Source organism: Euleptes europaea, chromosome 1 (assembly GCF_029931775.1).
Source record: "Euleptes europaea isolate rEulEur1 chromosome 1, rEulEur1.hap1, whole genome shotgun sequence".
NCBI classification, from domain to species: Eukaryota; Metazoa; Chordata; class Lepidosauria; order Squamata; family Sphaerodactylidae; genus Euleptes; species Euleptes europaea.
Window position 1 is genome coordinate 149,268,448 of NC_079312.1, and position 18,938 is coordinate 149,287,385.

Below are 18,938 nucleotides of genomic sequence, written 5' to 3' on the forward strand. Positions count from 1 at the left end.
AGCAGCACTGTCTTTCAGGGCATTCTCTGTGATACCTCCAACATTCTGGATCAGGCCGCTATTTGAAGTGAAAAGTGCATCTTCTCTGCCTGTTCTTAGGAAGGGTGAAAGACAGCCTTGTTAAAGACCACCTTTGGTTGAGTTTTGTTGAGTCTGAATTTGTTGGTTTTAGAAAGGCTGTTTTGTCTTTTTTATTGGTTGCTTTGTAGTTTGTCAACTTTTCAGATTCGGAGTTGATACATATGCTGCATAGTATATATTGTGTAAACCACTCTAGATAGGGTTGCCAGGTCCCTCTTTGCCACCGGCGGGAGGTTTTTGGGGTGGAGCCTGAGAAGGGCAGGGTTTGGAGAGGGGAGGGACTTCAATGCCATAGAGTCCCATTGCCAAAGCGGCCATTTTCTCCGGGGGAACTGATTTCTATCGACTGGAGATCAGTTGTAATAGCGGGAGATCTCAAGCTAGTACCTGGAGGTTGGCAACCCTAACTCTAGATCTGTTTTGGGAAAGATGATTTTAAACAGTCTAACAAGCAAATACGTTAAACAAGTGGGGACCTGCAAGAAACTTGTGGAGAGGATGCATCCATTCCCCCCACCACACTTTGCTTTTTTACCTCTCCCCCTTCTCTAACAATTTCTCCCTTTATCCTTTCATCTTATTTGTCAATCTGTCCTTCTCTATCTTTCCCCCCACCCCTTTACCATTGATTACATTGGGGGAATGGTGTGAAAAGCCACTTTGGGTCCCTGCTCAGGGAGAAAACTGGGATATACATATTAAAAAAGCATCACTGGACGGTGCAGTCATTGAATAATGGGCATATTTGTGTGAACTGGGTCTATGAGGGGAGACATTTCTCATGAAGCTTTCTGTGTTTTGGTATAATTTTTAAGACCCACGGAAATCCATGAGCTTATCTATTTTAACAGGAGTTCTCACACAGGTTAGTTGCCTGGTCCCAGTACTAAGCTTGTGGGTTTGCAAATTGTTTCAGGGGAATTTTTTTTTCTTTGCTGGAGAAATCTGGTAAATACCAGCAGCGTCTCATGTGGTGGATCAGTGAGAGGAACTCGAGATGCCGCCCTTGAGTGTCAGTGAAGAGGCAAGGTGCTGTGGTGCCTTTCTGGAGGATGTCAGGAGGCCATGACAGAGACATCAAGATGCTGCAGGTGCACAACTACTCAGTGAAGAACAGAACCACCAGTTATGTCATCACCTTTGCCCGCACCAGGTACTCCCATCTTCTCAACAGCTGCCTGCCCATTTGATGCTGTAGTTGTGGCTCCTGTCTTTTCCTCATGACACCCTCCAGTAATGGTACTACATCCCCTTCCTCATTCAGTGGTGGTAGTGTTGCTGGTCAATACTAAAAAATCACGACTAGAACTGACTTGGTTGACTCTGCTCCCACTTCCTATATCACACCAACAACACTCAGAAGAGATGCTGTGAACCTGAAAGGGACTATTGGACTCACTTGTGAATTGGAGGCTACCAATAATGGAAAACACCCCCTCCACCATGGCCTCTCAGACAAGTCCCAAGAAAAATGTAATTCGGCTCACCAGAGCTCCGCTGCTTAGCAAGATCATGAAGATAATGAATGTCTCAAACCAGTTATGCTCTACAATTAAAAAGCAAGTTTTCCGTAAATTCCACCAAGACTTTCCCTTTCCTTCTTCAATGTTGACGTCACAGCACTGAAACCGTTGCACGCAGCCTGCAAACAAAAGTTAACACAACCTCTTTTGAGATTTTAAGTTTTATTAATTTTGCTGTAAAGAAAAAAAATTACTTTGTTCTAAAACTTTTAATTCCAAAACATCACAAATAAGCACCATTGCTCTACAAAACAGTTTTTGTGCGATTCTTTACTGGCGCTAAACAAATGAATGTGGTGGTTGAACCAAGATATAGTAGCAAGAGTGAGTTGCAGAGTCGAGACCCTCACATGGGTTGTAGAGTCTTACTCTGCTGGGCCATGAGCCCCTACAGGTTCACCACTTTCTGTTATTTTTTGGAGAAACCTCCATCCATAGAGAGCAAAGGCAGAACACTTCCAGTGTCTCTTTGTGCATAAGTTGAAAGGAGCACCAGGACAGTGAGATAAGGTCACTCAGTGGTGGTGAAGAACACAGGGAAATTCAGAAACTCTCCTTGCGAAAGCTCTGCCTTGCCTTCTCTTTCTTTCCCCTGGTGAGATCATAATTCTAATTTTTCTTTTCCTGTCGCATACCTCTGCTACATAGCTTCCTGTCATGTTCTTGCAGTTCAGTGGGTACTATGCTGCACTCTTGGGGTTAAAGGTAGATTCCAGGTCTAGAAAGATGGAAGACTACTCCCTTAAGTTAACTTTAGATTTTTAAAGCTCCCTTTCCCCAACTGTGATCAAGATCACCTTCTGTGAAGCATGCATCAGGGTCCAGATATTCTTCCGGGGCTTCCACAGGAACTTCTTCTGCTTCTGGCTTTATATCAATGGTGCTGCCCTCTGACGAGCTGGTATCATCCAGTTTCTTGAACAATAAGGACCACCAGTCACAAACAGAGATATTATAAGCCAAGTGAAATGTAGAACCACATTTCTAAACAACTTCTTAACAACAACAACAACTAATTCCTCAAAATTGTAAAATCTGCATAAGGCTTTTCAAATCTATCAAGGAAATGAAATGATACTCTAACCCCCCTTTAAATATAGAGAAACATTTGTGAACAAATGTCAGCATGGTGCTAAACATGCATTACTTAATAAGTCTGTAAAAAGAACTATAACATCTTCCACCATAATCATACTTTCTGATTTTGTTGCAAGCATTTTGGCCCGAACAAGCATAGCAACACTCTTGTGTGAGTTAATAACTGTTTTAATAAATGAGCATGGCAAAATTAAAAGATACTTTTAAAGTATGCTTTCAGCACTAGATTGGATCCCACCTAAATTTTGCTGATTCCCTACTGCTTCATCAGACCTTGAACTTCCCCCAAGCTATTCCTGGGGATATCCCATCCCTCAGGAGTAGCATTTTGGGCTGCGGCATGAGGGGGGGGGAGTCACTCTTTCACAGACAGTAATCCATCCATGATAATTTCAGGAGGGATCCAAGCCTAAGTGATTATTCTACAGAAGCACCTTGGCATCTGGTCAGCTCAGGACCAAACTAGACATAATACCAGAAGACTTGTGAATGGATCTTCACAGTATTTTTAAAGAGACATATCAGCTGCACAGGCCTGAATTAGGGGAGCAGTTGAACCTTTCCTCATCCATGGTTTTGCTAATTAAAACCAGTCCTCAGGGTTTTTTTTTTCCTTTTGTGTCATCTAAGCTTGAATCTTGCCAAATGTAGCTAGGGCTGTCAATTCGGTTCGGTCCGAACTGAAAATCAACCGAATTTCCCCTGATTCGGTGATTTTCTGTTCGGACGGATCCGAACTCAAAACTGGCGGGCAACCGGGGGGGCCGAATTCAGCGAGTTCGGGAGTTCGCGAATAAATTCGGCAAATTCGGCCCCCTTCAGGGGAGCCCGCTGAAAGGCGCGGGCTGCCCTTTAAACTGATCTGAGCCTCCCAGCTGGGAGGCGCAGCTCAGTTTAAAGGGCAGCCCGCCCCCCTTCAGCGGGCTCCGCTGGAGAGGCGCGGGCTGCCCTTTAAACTGACCTGTGCCTCCCGGCCGGGAGGCTCAGATCAGTTTAAAGGGCCCCCGCGCGCCTTCAGGGAATCCCTCTGAAGGCGCGCTGGGGCCGAATTTTCCCCCGAACTCCGGATCCCCCCGAATTACCGGGGATCCGAAGCGGGGGAGTTCGGACTTCGGCACGTACCGAACCCACAAGGGTCAAATTCGGCCGAATCCGAACTGTACCGAATTTTTTTTTTGACAGCCCTAAATGTAGCTACAACATGATTTCTGTATTAAGATCTGCTGTCTTCAAGGCTTAGCTGCTCTGGTTATCTGTGCTTCTCTTGTAATGGATATGACCACCCAAAGCCATGACATGAGAATGTGGTTTATGAACAAGTGTGGCACCAGGATGAGTACCTCTTTGCTGCCATCGGTCTCACTGCTAAAATCTTCTGTATTGAGGTTCTCAAAGTCAGACTCTCCCACAGCTATGGGGACACGGACAGTGAGGTTGGGGTTGTTGATGAAAGACATGTGATCTTCATCAATGATGTACTTTTCCACACTGCTGCCAATGCCACTGGTAGTTCCGTTGCCGTTTTTCTGGTAATCGATCTCCCGGTTGATGTCAGCCCCCGTGTGGTTGGCAATGCAGTTCATCTTCTTGTCGTACAGCTGGTCCAAGGGCTTGACTTCATCAGCCTCCCTCTGCTTGAAGTGAGTCTGCACAAAATCATGCACTTTGATCTTTGCCCAGGCAACGCCCTTCTTGATTCGGATGACAGAGATCTGCAAGTTGTTCATCTCACCATCATCATCAGTTGCGGCTAGATTGTCTGCACTGAAGGAGCTCAGCAGCAAGGCCAAGAACAGGTTCAGCACCTGAAAGAGGAGAAAAGGCCTCTATGACAATGCTTACCAAAAACGTTTGCTCAGAGAACTGGCACTACCCTACTCAAAGCAACTTCATGTGTTGAAAAAGCATAGAGTCACCCTGTGTCTATTCTCTCTTCCTCAATGGTGATGTAGGGCTAACCAGCCCCACAGAATGCCCATTTTGGTTACTGGGGAAAAATGTGAAACCTCCCAACAAATTTGTGACCACCTTACATATTTTCTATTCTTATGATGTATCTATCACATTTTTATCTTAGCCTTCCTTAGGGTTGGCCATTCCCCCTGGCAACTGGCAAGCGACTTACCTCATTGGTGGGGCCCTCGCTGGCAATATAATGGCATTGCTAGAGATGCCCAGAAGTCACTCTCTGTGTGTCCTGAAGTGACATCAGCGTGTTTCTGGGAGATGTTTGAGACATTATGGCATTTGGGTAAAACTCTATGGTTAACTATATAGTTTTGCCCAAATGCTAGAGTGTCCCCAGCATCCCCTGGCAATGTGCTGACATCAGCTCTGTGTGTATGGGGAGTGACATCAGTGTGTCCAGATGCTGCTGATGCCCCCCCTCACTTTCCCACCATTTCCACCCCACCAGCAAGCTAAGCAGCAGCAGGAAGCACCTGAAGTGGTAGGGGATTCCTGCCACTAGCAGATCATGAAAAGCTATGGCTGGTTTTAAAGGAACTACATCTGATCATTTTGATGCGCAACCTGTACTCTGGACAAGAGGCCACAGTTAGAACAGAATATGGAGAAACGGAATGGTTTCCCATTGGCAAAGGTATTAGACAAGGATGCATTTTATCTCCCTACCTCTTCAATCTATATGCAGAACATATAATTAGGAAAACTGGATTAGATTTAGAAGAAGGTGGAGTGAAAATTGGAGGAACATTAACAATTTGAGATATGCCAATGATACTACATTATTGGCAGAAAATAGTAAAGATTTGAAACAGCTACTGCTGAAAGTTAAAAGAGAAAGTGCCAAGGCAGGACTACAGCTGAACATCAAGAAGACAAAAGTAATGACTACCAGAGAATTACACAACTTTAAGGTTGACAATGAGTAAATTGAAATTGTTGAAGACTTTCTATTCCTTGGCTCCATCATCAACCAAAAGGGAGACTGCAGCCAAGAAATCAGAAGGAGATTGAGACTGGGAAGGGCAGCCATGAAGGAGCTAGAAAAGATTCTGAAGTGTAAGGATGTGTCACTGGCCACAAAGATTAAGTTAATTAATGCCATTGTATTCCCTATTACTATGTATGGGTGTGAAAGCTGGACATTGAAGAAAGCTGATAGAAAGAAAGTAGATTCCTTTGAAATGTGGTGTTGGAGGAGAGTGTTACGGGTACTGTGGGCTGCCAAAAAAAATCTTTGATGTCTCCTTTCTTGGGAACTGGAATGTAAATGGATCGTTTCCATTCTGTGGGCCATATTAGGTTGCTAAGCATATATACATCTCTCTCTCTCTCTCTCTCTCTCTCTCTCTCTCTCTCTCTCTCTCTCTCTCTCTCTCTCTCTCTCTCTCTCTCTCTCTCCCCCCCCCTGTTATGGAGTAACTTGCAGTGCTCGGGTATGATTGCTACTGTTAGCATACTGTTAACATATGTTTCTGTTATGGAGTAAATTGCAGTGCTAGTGCAGAATGTGGCTTGTATCCAACTAGTTGGTTCCAAAGATGGAAGAACACTGCTGAACTAGGTGGTGTTGATATCTGCCAATCCCCCTTCGCACTACGGACCCTTATTTTGCTCCCATGCTGTTCCTGAAAGTCCACTGTCCCCTAGAAATAAAAGTTGGTGTGTGTGGTGGTGGTGGAGGGGAGGGTCCAGTAGCCTTCAGCAGGAGTGATGGGAAACAGGGAACTCTCACTTCACAAGGTCCAGTCTGTGAGTGGATCTTGTGGGTACAAGCCAGAAAACCGGAATACCAATTGTAGGGGACTCAACAAGAGAGGGCTGTTACCTTTGTGCTCTGCTTGTGGGCTGCCTGGAGGCATCTAAGCTTCCAGGAACCAGATACTGGACCAAATGGATCCAGCAATCTTGGTCTTACAATCGCAGTCATGACATTGCATTGGTGTGTGTGTGTGTGTAAAGTGCTGTCAAGTCGCTTCCAACTCATGGCGACCCTATGAATGAAAGTTTTCCAAAATGTCCTATCTTCGACAGCCTTGCTCAGATCTTGCAAACTGAAGGCTGTGGCTTCCGTTATTGAGTCAATCCATCTCTTGTTGGGTCTTCCTCTTTTCCTGCTGCCCTCAACTTTTCCTAGCATGACTGTCTTTTCCAGTGACTCTTGTCATCTCATGATGTGACCAAAATACGATAGCCTCAGTTTAGTCATTTTAGCTTCTAGGGTCAGTTCAGGCTTGATTTGATCTATAACCCACTGATTGCATTGGTACAGCAGTCATTGTATCACATTCCAGCTCCTACTTTACTGGTGCAGGAATACTTAGGATTGGGTTTCAAAGCAAGCAAAGAATATTAGTTCCTATTCATTGTAGTTCAAGGGAACCGTTAAAAAAACACAAAGCTATACTAACCACCAAATTTCCAATGACCATCACCATCATGAAGACACAAAGGCACATCGCCTGTCCTGCAACTTCCATACAGTCCCACATGGTTTCAATCCATTCCCCACACAGCACACGGAAGACGATAAGAAAAGAGTGGAAGAAGTCATTCATGTGCCATCGTGGGAGCACACAGTCAGGGTTGATCTTGCAGACACATTCCTTGTAGCTCTTGCCAAAAAGCTGCATCCCAACCACAGCAAAGATGAAAACGATGATAGCCAGCACCAAGGTCAAGTTACCCAAGGCACCCACTGAGTTACCAATGATTTTGATCAACATGTTCAGAGTTGGCCAGGATTTTGCCAGCTTGAAGACCCTCAACTAGAAGATGATGGTTAAAAAAGAGAGAGAATGTATACTTGATTAAAAAATTAAAACAGAAGGAGAAACCAAACTGAGACTCATTTTTCCCCAGCTATATTAACTGATGACCCACAAACCTAGAACTGAACAGGGCAGAACTTAGTATCTATGATAATTCCAGGTGAGTAGCCAAGTTAGGCATTTTTTTTTTGGCTGTCAAGTCACAGCCAATTTATGGTGCCCCTGCAGGGATTTTAATGCAAGAGAGAGGTGGTTTGCTATTGCTTGCCGCTGGTATTCCTTGAAAGTCTCTTATACAGATACTGACCAGAGCTGCCCCCACTTAGCTTCCAAGATCTGACGAGATCAGGCTAGCCTGTGCTATCCAGGGTACAGCATTAGGGCTGTCGATTCGGTTCATCCTGAACTGAAAAACAGCTGAATTTCCCCCGATTCGGCGGTTTCCGGTTCAGATAGAGCCAAATTAAAAAAAGGTGGGAAAACGAGGAGCCGAATTTGGCGAGTTTGGGCGAATGCCAAATAAATTCAGCAAATTCGGGGGCTCCGAATCAGCAGCATAACCGTCAGTTAGTAAGCAACTAGCAGCATTCTCCCGCAGCCAATGGTGGCCAAGCCGGGTCTTCTTCTGGCCAATCAGTCACGGTTGAGTGCGTGAGCCCAGCTGCTGCATGGCCCGGGGAGAGAAAGAGAGAGTGTATGTTTGTGTGTGTGAGAGATCCCCGTGGGGGGGGGGTCCCCCATCTGCCCATTGGAATACAGCCTTTAAAAACACATTCGCATTGGGCCGTACCATTACCCCGGCCCGGGGGTCTGACTAAAAGGCAATTAATCCCGAGTTATGGGGTCCCCCCATCCACCCATTGGAATGAATGGGAGCAGGCAATCCTTAATGTGCATCTAGAGAGCGGCAAATCCAAGGCAAAACCTCCCGTGCATAAATGGCCAGAGAGTATGCGTGTGTGAGTCTGCTAGAATCGTATTGGATTACTCCTGAGTCCTGACTCCCAGTCCCTGCTCCTGATGGAAGAGAAGACATCCACAGTAAGACCCATTTGGGGGCTTTTCTCTATAATTCTCTATATATTTTTTCCTGTGTGTGTGTATGTGGGGGGGGGAGAGATTCTGTGTGTGTGTGTGTGTATGTGTGTGTGTGTGTGAGGGGGGAAGCCAAAGGGCGGTGGGTTTACCTGTTCTGCTGGGGGGTGGGCTTGATTGCCTGTGTGTGGGACTGTGGTTTCTACTGTTTTCACCGGTTGCCAATTTTGTGTGGACTGAGTTAACTGTGGGTCAGTGAGTCTCTCTCTGGCTGGTTCCTATTGTTTCCAATGGGCTGTGCAGCCACTCCTGTTGTTTCGAATGGGTTAGCCTTTCATTCATTTTAGTACATCCCCTGTAATGTATTTCAGTGGAGTCAATGCAAGTCAACCGACATTCCCCTCTCCCATTATCTTCAATGGGCTGGGCAGCCTCTCCCATTGCTTCCAATGGGCTGACTTGTCATTCGTTTTAGTACATTCCTTTTAATGGCTTTATTCCAATGGGCAGAAGGGGGAACCCCTTCAGGGCCCCATAACTCGGGGGCCCCTGACCCAATCTTCAGAAAACTTGGGGGTTCTTGCAAGAAGGGTCCCCTCAAGCTACACTGAAAATGTGGGACCTCTACCTCCAAAAATGCCCCCCCAGAGCCACAGAAAGCCACGAATGCGTTTGTAATGGCTTTATTGTAATGGACAGATTGGGGGGGACCCCTTCCGGGCCCCATATCTCGGGGGCCCCTGACCCAATCTTCAGAAAACTTGGGGGTTCTTGCAAGAAGGGTCCCCTCAAGCTACACTGAAAGTTTGGGACCTCTACCTCCAAAAATGCCCCCCCCGGAGCCGTGGAAAGCCGTGAATGTGTTTTTAATGGCTTTATTCCAATGGGCAAATGAAGGGACCCCCTTCCGTGCCCAATAACTCAGGGCCCCTGACCAAACTTCACAAAACTTGGGGGTTCTTGCAAGAAGGGTCCCCTCAAGGTACACTGAAAGTCTTGGACCTCTACCTCCAAACATGCTCCCCCCAGAGCCGTGGAAAGGCGCAAATGTGCTTTAAATGGCTTTATTCGGCCAAATTTTCCCCCGAACTCTGAATCTTGCGCTGGATTCCACGGATCCGAATCGGGGGAGTTCAGACTTCGGCATTTCTCAAATCAAAACGGGCTGAATTTTGCCAAATCCGAATTTTACCGAATTTTCTTTTCAACAACCCTATACAGCATGTCAGTCTATACCAGCAAGCTAAAACAGGAGTCCAGTGACATTTGGGGGTGGGGGGCGTCAAGTCACATCTGACTTATGGTGATCCCTGATGGGGTTTTCAAGGCAAGAGATATTCAGAAGTGGTTTGCCATTGCCTGCCTCTGCGTCACAACTCTGGTATTCCTTGGAGGTCTCCCATGCAAATACTTGCCAGGGTCGACCCTGCTTAGCTTCTGAGATCTCAGAAGATTAGACTAGCTTGGGCTATCCAGAACTGGTCAGTGGTACCTTTCTCCTTTACAGCAAGACTCAAAGTGGCCTACAAATCTACAAATGCAAACAAAATCTAAAAACAAAACAACAAAAAACAGCCCCTCCACTTCCAGAAACATATCTTTCAGTCAAATATTTGAAATCAGGAAAATTCTACCGGTGACTTTCTGAAAAATGTCTATATAACAGACATTGTTGGCATGATCATAAAACTTCTTGTGCTATGTCTTGTGTAGCAGAAAATAAAGTTGGGATACAAGAGCGTACACTTAGTGCAAGTGGACTGTGAGTGTCATTTTTAGTACTTCCACTTGCACAATGATTGTTGTGCATGCAGAAATGTTCCATGGGATCCAAACAATTATGTGAAACCCATTATGTGAAAGATTATATGCAACGTAATCTGCCTAGCATTAGGCTATTACCACCTTGCTTATTTCCCCAAAAGAATAATTCTCCATTCTAGCACTGATAACATTCAATGAATGATAAGCACTCAAATGTTTGCTCAAAACAGCTAACCTTCAGAATTTTGCAGATCTTATGCTTTCAGTTAAGCTGGAAAAAGTGAGCTATAAAGATGATAGGACCACTCTGTCAACTCCAAACAATCCACTCTTCAATAAGCATGCAGTTATTCCCCCACCCTCCTAAGCCTGAAAACTGATGATGGGTTCTATTGCTATCTATATATCTATATAAACGTATATAAAAGGCTATATAGTAGCTGCAAGAAAGGAAACTTTAAAATAAGAAAATAAATACCAATCTGAAAGATCGCAACACGGAAAGCCCTTCTACATCTGCTAGCATCAGTTCCAGTAAGCTCAGAGACACGATAAATCCATCAAAAATATTCCAACCTTCTTGAAAATAATAGTAAGGGTCCATTGCAACCAACTTCAGAAACATTTCAGCCGTGAATATTCCAGTGAAAACCTGGGGACAAAAATGGGAATTGAATGTACAAAGCTCTCCTTTGATTTAGGAGTACAAATTATTAAAAGAGGAAAAGGGGAAAATTGGTGGGCCATATTGCATCAGCACTTAAGAAAAACAGACAGTATCCTTTTCCCCCTCCTAATGGAGTGTTTGGGCCATTGTTACATCACCTTAACATTTCACTTAATTCCCCAAAACATTCCTTTCTCAATGCTTCAAGACTGACAGTAATATCCCCTAATGCCTCACAAAAAAATTTACCTATGGATTGCACCAGCAATCTTTTCCTAGTATTCATAAGTAGTTGGGGAAGAACATGAATCAACTTTTCAATAGAATAAAGAAAGCAGTTATAGGTTATACTGATTATCATTAATCACTTTGAAGAAACATTCTCTTTTCCACCCTCTCAAGGAATCTTTTCACACAAACACTGCTTACCAGATTTCCTACAGACAAGACATGTTCAAACTGTGGGGTCATGGGATGGTGTTCCATTGCCATGAAAAGAGTATTCAAAACAATACAGATGGTAATGGCTAAATCCACAAAAGGATCCATAACAATACAATTGACGATCTCTTTTAACTTCACCCAGTGTGGGTGGCACTCCCAGATGAGGAAGGTGTTGGCAAATTTGTACCAGCAAGGGGGGCATTTTCGCTGAGATTCTTCTAGCTCTGCAACAAGATAAAAAAGAGGCATAATTGATGGACTTGAAATGTATCTGTTTAAACCCAGAAAAGATTAGAAATTTCATGCTAGATTTTAAACCAGAATGTAAAGTGTGTAGGTTAATCCGTTTTAGAACAAGAGCTGGTCACATTTTACAAATCAATGGAATCAAAAGATCAAAATAATTATGGACATGGGAGAAAACTGTATGCATATTTGATTAATCTAAATATCCATACATTTGATATTTTGATGGCATAAAAAGAAACTGTATACTTTACATTGTGAGATTATAATGTGTAAATGTTAAATCTCCCTTTTGCACTTTTAGCCTGCTCTTCCTCCAAGAAGCTCAGAGGAGTGCGCTCCTTCATTTTATCCTGATAATAACCGCATCAAGATAGAATCACTGGCCAAGGATATTTGAGGACATTCATAGTAACACTGAGATCTAAATCTATGATTTACCAGTTCTACTCTGCATTCTAACCCCTATACCACACTAATTCTGAAGTCACACATTAATTAATAGAATGTGGAATGGACTATAATGATCTCTTTTGTTTTTACCATTTCACATGTGTTTAGTTTGCAGAATTTAAACAAATTGCAGAATTTATCTCACTCAATGCAAAATGTTGATAGATTTTTGATGCATAGAATTTACGCAGTAATGTTTAGAGTTCCACAAACCACATTCTCAGGCCATTTGCAGACCGAATGGTGTTGCTGAAGCCATGTTTTTGTTTTCAAAGTTATCTATACAAAATCATGATTTAGAAACTTCATTTTAAATAAGAAATATGTAATAAAGAAAAGAGAATACTGACTTCTGGAATACCTGAGCAACTGGGAACAGGAACTTGCAAAAACTAAAGTTCACACATACCTTCTACAAGAGTATTTGTTATAACAGTCATTATACTGTTGGTACGGTCCTTCCTTCCAAAGGATGCATTCAGCTGGTCCATTGATACTAAGAGAGACCCAGCAGGTTTCTTTTTAATTTCCACCTCAGTGGTTCCCTGTGAAATCCATAACATCCTGTTAGTATAGCCTCTTTATTGCTGAAGGAGTGAAATGTGATAGGCTTTTAGCTGCAAAACAAAGGCAGGGTTTGTTTTGCAGGCCTCCTTCGAGTCTTTATAATACAGTAGACAGTGTTATGCCTGACATAACCTTACTAACCCTGAAAGTACAGAAGGATTTTGATCAACATGCTACTTAATGTTGGCATTTTAATGTTGGGGTATTACACTTAGAATTTCCAAACTCTGATGAAGAAGGGAAACTTTCCTGAAGCTTTGATGGCACTAGCTGTGGAAGAATGTTCTCATATTTAGTGCTCATGATGCCTGGATACAGTGTCTTGTTTTCTGTGTACTCCCATGATATCTTTAGTTGTTGTTTTAAATGGGGTGGGTGGGCTCTTTACTGAATATATTCATTTTGTCCGTAAATTCTTGAGCTTGGGATACAAGTAAAAGTATGTACAGAGTCAGTACCAGCTCTTTGGCGGTGTAAGCATGAGGCTGGATTAGTTTTTGGGGAAAGTGGCCTGTGTGCCTGTTTCCCTCCCGTGGGGGATCCCACTAAGGGATTTTGGGAGAGGCTTTGGGATGGACATGCCCATCTCGGGGGGATTTTCAGGCAGCCTCCTCCCAAGTGGTGAGGGAACACCAAGTAGTTCATGCCCAGGTGAATTCCCAGTACTGCCATTCCTGCTACTCCCAGCGGGCTTGCTGGGGGTAGAATGTACGCATCAGCTGCATGGGGTCGGCTGATGTTCCCGATCCAGCCCACATGCTGCATCAATAAATTTCAGCAATTGCCAATTTGAGTCGTGGCCATTTAATTCCAATAATTTTTTTCCTCTTATTCTGTTGTTAAGTAGCATGGTTATTGTTGGTAATTGTTGAGTTATCTGCCTCATCCCACAATTTAGCCCTGGGTCAGCAAGCACAAATTTCCGGACCTTACCAGGGTCCGCTTTGCTGCCCGGGCTGGGGGAGGCGGCAGAGGGAGGCATGGGTTGGGTGGCATCTCGGGTGGCAGCTGGCACGCATGGGAGCGGCGAGCGAGCCTTTTCCTCTTCGCTTGTGCGCAACGTCCCTGCCGCCTCGGACAAGAGGCCGCCCGTTGCGGTTCAAATTGAATCTAATGGGAGCCTTGGTCTGGGGGAGGCAGTTGAGTGGGCAGATGCTGGAGTCGGAGTTCACTCCAATCAGCCCGCTCTGCCTAACAAAAGGGGCTCGCCTGGCTGGAGATTCAGTTGTCTCCGGCTTTGTTCCCACCCTCCCTCCCTGTTCTTGGGTTTGTTTGTCATTTTTGTCATGACTTAGGTGGTGTAAGCATGAGGCTGGATTAGTTTTTGGGGAAAGGGGCCTGTGTGCCTCTTTCCCTCCTGTGGGAGATCCTACTAAGGGATTTTGGGAGAGGCTTTGAGATGGACATGCCCATCTCGGGGGGATGTTCAGGCAGCCTCCTCCCAAGTGGTGGGGGAACACCAAGTGGCTCATGCCCAGGTGAATTCCCAGTACTGCCATTCCTGCTACTCCCAGCGGGCTCTCTGGGGGTAGGATGTATACATCAGCTGCATGGGGTCAGCCGGTGTTCCTGATCCAGCCCACATGCTGCTCCAATGCAATTTCAGCAATTGCCAATTTAATTCCAATAAAATGTGGCTATTTAATTCCAATAAATTTTTTTCTCTTATTCTGTTATTAAGTAGCATGGTAATTGTTGGCTATTGTTGAGTTCTCTGCCTCATCCCCCAATTTAGCCCTGGGTCAGCAAGCAGTAATCAGAAGTAGAGACTGGAACCCAGCAAATGGTATGCTGATTAAAAAAAAATAAAGTTGAGTCCATAGAACATTGTGCACACTTATGTCCTGCCAAAACCCATTCGATGTTGATTTTAACAGCAGATCTATTTTTTCTGCATCTAAAAACTGCTGACAATTACATAGTTCAAATGTTGTGCAACTACATTAAAAAAAATAGAAATATCTTTATGATATATCAGTTGTTCCAACATGGTCTTTTAAACTGTGTTTGCACCCTTTTACCAGTGACACTTATATGTACATATAAACAGGCATTAGAAAGGGGAAAACAACATTCACTCTAAGGTCATTTATGCATGGGAGATTTTGCCTTGGATTTGCCTCTCTCTCCATGTACATTTTCTCCTTCTAAATTCTCAAAACTCAACAATAAGCCCCCATGCAGAGTTTTGAGAATTTGGATGGAGAAAAGGTGCATCTAGAGAGCAGCAAATCCAAGGCAAAACTTCCCATGCATGAATGGCCTAAAAGTATTTCCCTTTCCCGCACTTCACACTCACTTTCTCAGTTCAGAAAATTGGGCCAGGGAGTTCAAACTAGATATCTTCCAGAAGACACATGGAATGTCTCCCAATAGTTGTGCTTTTTACTGCCCTCCAAATTTGATTAAAGCAGTGATGGGGAAAGGAGAGGGTAGTTTACCCTTTCTTCACTGGTGGTTTTTCTGATCAAAGATGACTTCCTCAGAGCAGCTGAAATGTTACTTGGACCATGTATCTTTCCCTCTGCAGGAAGAAAACTCAGGAAGAGTAGGTGCAGCCTTTTTACTGGGAATATGGTTTACAGGGAAAGAGTTACGTTCCTCTTCATGCTGCTGCTTTGTTCAAATTTGGAGCCTTGGCTGCATTAAATTAAAAACAAAAAGCACTGAGAGACAGCCCATGTCTAATTTTGTCCCTTATAACACTAGCTCATCACTCAGTGGTGTTTGCCTAAAGTTTACTTTTTTAGAAGATAAGTGGGGGACTTGCAAGAACTTGTGGATGGCATCTCATTTCCCCTCGCCTCTTTCTTTTTCCTGAAAGCCCCGTAGCCTCTCTCCTTTTCCTGCTTCCTTTAATTATTCCTACCCACTAGGCATTAGCTGAACTAACTTTATCTGTCCCTGTCTTCAGCTTTCAATTCCCCTCCTCTCAATTCAGCATCCCATTTTCCCTCCCCCACTACTTCCTCTTTCTCTTTCCTGAAAGCCCCATAGCCTCTCTCCTTTTCCTGCTTCCTTTTATTCTTCCTACCCACTAGGCATTAGCCGACCTAACTTTATCCTTCCCCTGTCTTTAGCTGCTGCTGGGCCTGACCCCAATAAATCACCTCCTCAAAGGCCAAAACAACCCTGGCAAGCGCACCCCCCGGCCGCCTTTTACTTCCAGAAACTAAGGCTTGAAAGCTGGCAATACTGTTGTGGTTGCCTAGCAACAGCTACTGAGGACATCCATGTCTTAAAGCCACAGGAGCTGTTTCTATTTTTTGGGGGGTGTGTGTTAGCACTCAATGTTTCTTTCTTTCTTTTTTTTTTTTAAAGATTTCAGATTTCTCTGCAAATATGGGGCATTTTTCAGGTTTTTATAAAAATCAGTCTTTTTTGCCCATGGGTGTAGTCTGTAGTTATGTAGCCACAGATCTGGCCATGTTGAGAATTAGATATGACTTCTCTATTCACGAAGGCTTTTCATGGACTATAGATTGCAGCCATTTTTAGTAGGGTTATGTGGAATTTTATTGCATTTTATCTTTTTAAAACATTTGAACATGTGAGCAGCCTTGAGTTTTGGGAAATGTGGGGCATAAATACTTTAGTAAATAAATATTTAATCTTTTTTGGGTGATGTAAGTAACAGAGAATGTGTCCCCTTCCATGGGAAGGAGAATCTACCTCTTTCTTTGACAAGGGAAGCAGGAACAGAATTAGAAATGGGTAGTTACTGCAGTGTCAGGAAACATGTATTTATTATTTACTTCATTTATACTCTTCTTGGCTTCCCATTGGGGACCCAAAGCAGCTTACATCATTCTTCCCTCCTCCATTTTATTCTCATACAATGCTGTGAGGTCAAGTAGCTGCCCACGGTCACCCAGCAAGCTTCTAAGACAGAGTGGGGGTTTGAACCTGGGTCTCTAACCACTACACTACATGTTGGCTGCCTTAGGGTTCAACATATAGATATTTGAAACAAAATTGCTCCAGGAATAGCTCTGCGTAGTTTATGTGGTCCAATGTGATGAAGATTCACTGGTTAATTGTACTGTTTAACAAGTATAGCTGCTGTTGCAAAGTCACATAATACAGAATAATATCTTAAATTGCCTTTCATATGCATGCATCGTGCTGAAGTCTGTGATTTTTCCATGCTGTTAGAGAACTGAATTCTGAAAGTATATTGACATGCTAACTAGTAAAAGTAGTAATAGTTGAAGCTTAAAAGAGCTAGGAAGGAGTTTAAAACATTCTTAAGGAGGGAGAAGGATCAGGCAAGGGAGTTCCAATTAGCTTGCAAGAATTAAGACAGATGGGTATTTAAAAAAAAGCTTGGAATTTATAGACAGACCAAGACTTTCCTTGAGCACTTCAGACAAAGAGAAATACTCTATTCCTATATATACTTACTCAGGAACATATCTCAGTAGAGGCAAGTATATTTAGGATTAGTGGCAATGTGATTTGGCCCACAGTTGATCATGTACTTTTGTTTTCAATCCCTGGTGTAGTTCTCACTGATGTGGGAAACTTGTGTCTGGATAGTGTTGCTTCAGACTGCAGGTAAGGGCTGACATGAGTAAATATTCCTTTTTTAAAGGGAGGACCCCTCCACGAACAAGACAAAACAGTATCTTCCTGAGATCTAGTTTTCTATGTTGAGGCATTTTTTCAGTCATCTGAGCCCCTACCTGAAGTCAGAAGTAGGCTTATGATCTCACTGAGAACAAAGCCCCATTCTCACGGTCTTGAAAACTTTAATATTTGATTTCTTTACAGAGTTTCATTTTTTTACCCGTGTATACTAGAACTTTCACATTCATCTGCTTGCTAAGACATGTACTGGAACTTCTAAAAAATAGGTAAAATAATAATCTGCCAAGAAAGATTTATATAAAATTAATTGTGCCTGTGTGGGTGGGATTGGGAAACTTCTGGTTTATCCCAGTCACAGCCAGTGATCCTCAAAATAATTTGAACATCTTCTGGGATTTGATTTAACAAGCAAAGTATATTTATTACTATTCTTTCTTCCTTAATTGTTATTGTTCCAAGCCATTTTTCTCTTTGAAGCCAGAAGAGGGGAGTGCGTGAGTAGGTTAATCCAAGAAACAAGAGAAAGTGAAGAAGATTAAAAGCAGAGGAGTTTGGGAGAAGGGCTCAGGTTGTAACATTTGGGGCTAGACCAACCAACTTTCATTCCATCAGGGATCCATTTGGCGGCATACAGGAAAGCAGAGAGAAGGACAGGCCGCCATGCCTAGACTATCTACTCATTGACTTCCTTACGCTGTCATCAGTAGCTGCCTTATCTATTTTCACCTCAGGCAGAAGCCGTCCGCTGGGTATGTTGGAGTTTGGACCACCAATCAGGGAGACCACACCATTGCAGTCCACGGTGCTGTTCCGCTTCACATTCCGACGGATGCTGGGAAAGATGCGGGACGATCTGCTTCCCTGGCTGTAACCACTGTAACCACTGTAGCTGCTTTTCCGCTCATGGCCCCGGATAGGGATGAAGAGGGAATCCCTCCTGCCCTCGCTCTCTTCCACAGTGCTGTGTTCATCATCGGCAAATTCATTTTCTGAACCTGGGTCACGGAAGCCTCTCTTGAAGCTGAAGATGCTGCTTTTGCTATTATGTCGGGAGAGGTAGGGGGATCCTGGGATGCTAAGCAATGACTGGAAGAGATGACAAGGAAGGAGATGGAATAAGAAGGGTGCAAGACCATTGAGAAATAGTAAAATACCCTCACTGAGGAAAAAACAAAGGTTAATTTTATGTAAGTAAACAAGCATGAATTACCTATGTAACTGTATCACAAAATAAATCAGACATCTACAGCCAGGGATTGGCTCTTCAATTCAATATGTGAAATCCATCTGGACCCTACCCCGCCTTTCACTGCTTCTCCATCTCATTACCCCATTAGCATTGCCAGGTTACAGGAAAACCCACAACTGATGGAATTCTCCTTCTCTGCAAGGCAGAGCAGCCCTGCCAAGGTCTATACTCAGTACAGTAACCCTATCTTCCCTAGTCCTCTAACAGTGTAATCCTAAACAGAGTTAAATCCTTCTAAATCCACTGAAGTCAATGGATTTAGAAAGGTGTAACTCTGTCACGAGCCCCATGGCACAGAGTGTTAAGCTGCAGTACTGCAGTCAAATGCTCTGCTCACCACCTGAGTTCGATCCCGACGGAAGTCGGTTTCGGGTAGCCGGCTCAAGGTTGACTCAGCCTTCCATCCTTCCGAGGTTGGTGAAATGAGTACCCAGCTTGCTGGGGGTAAAGGGAAGATGACTGGGGAAGGCACTGGCAAACCACCC

General features: G+C 43.8%; 1 protein-coding gene across 1 annotated transcript in view; it reads right to left on the bottom strand.

Annotated features, from left to right (window-relative positions):
* SCN8A (sodium voltage-gated channel alpha subunit 8) overlaps positions 1-18,938 on the bottom strand; it is a 239,389-nt gene that overhangs the window by 57,100 nt on the left and 163,351 nt on the right. Inside the window, exons 12-19 of the mRNA XM_056867203.1 lie at positions 17,898-18,290; positions 12,457-12,592; positions 11,334-11,572; positions 10,716-10,889; positions 7,079-7,435; positions 4,043-4,507; positions 2,402-2,519; positions 1,569-1,723 (exon numbers count right to left, since the gene is read on the bottom strand). Coding sequence (XP_056723181.1) covers positions 1,569-1,723; positions 2,402-2,519; positions 4,043-4,507; positions 7,079-7,435; positions 10,716-10,889; positions 11,334-11,572; positions 12,457-12,592; positions 17,898-18,290 — 2,037 coding nt within the window. The remainder of the gene's footprint in view (positions 1-1,568; positions 1,724-2,401; positions 2,520-4,042; positions 4,508-7,078; positions 7,436-10,715; positions 10,890-11,333; positions 11,573-12,456; positions 12,593-17,897; positions 18,291-18,938) is intronic.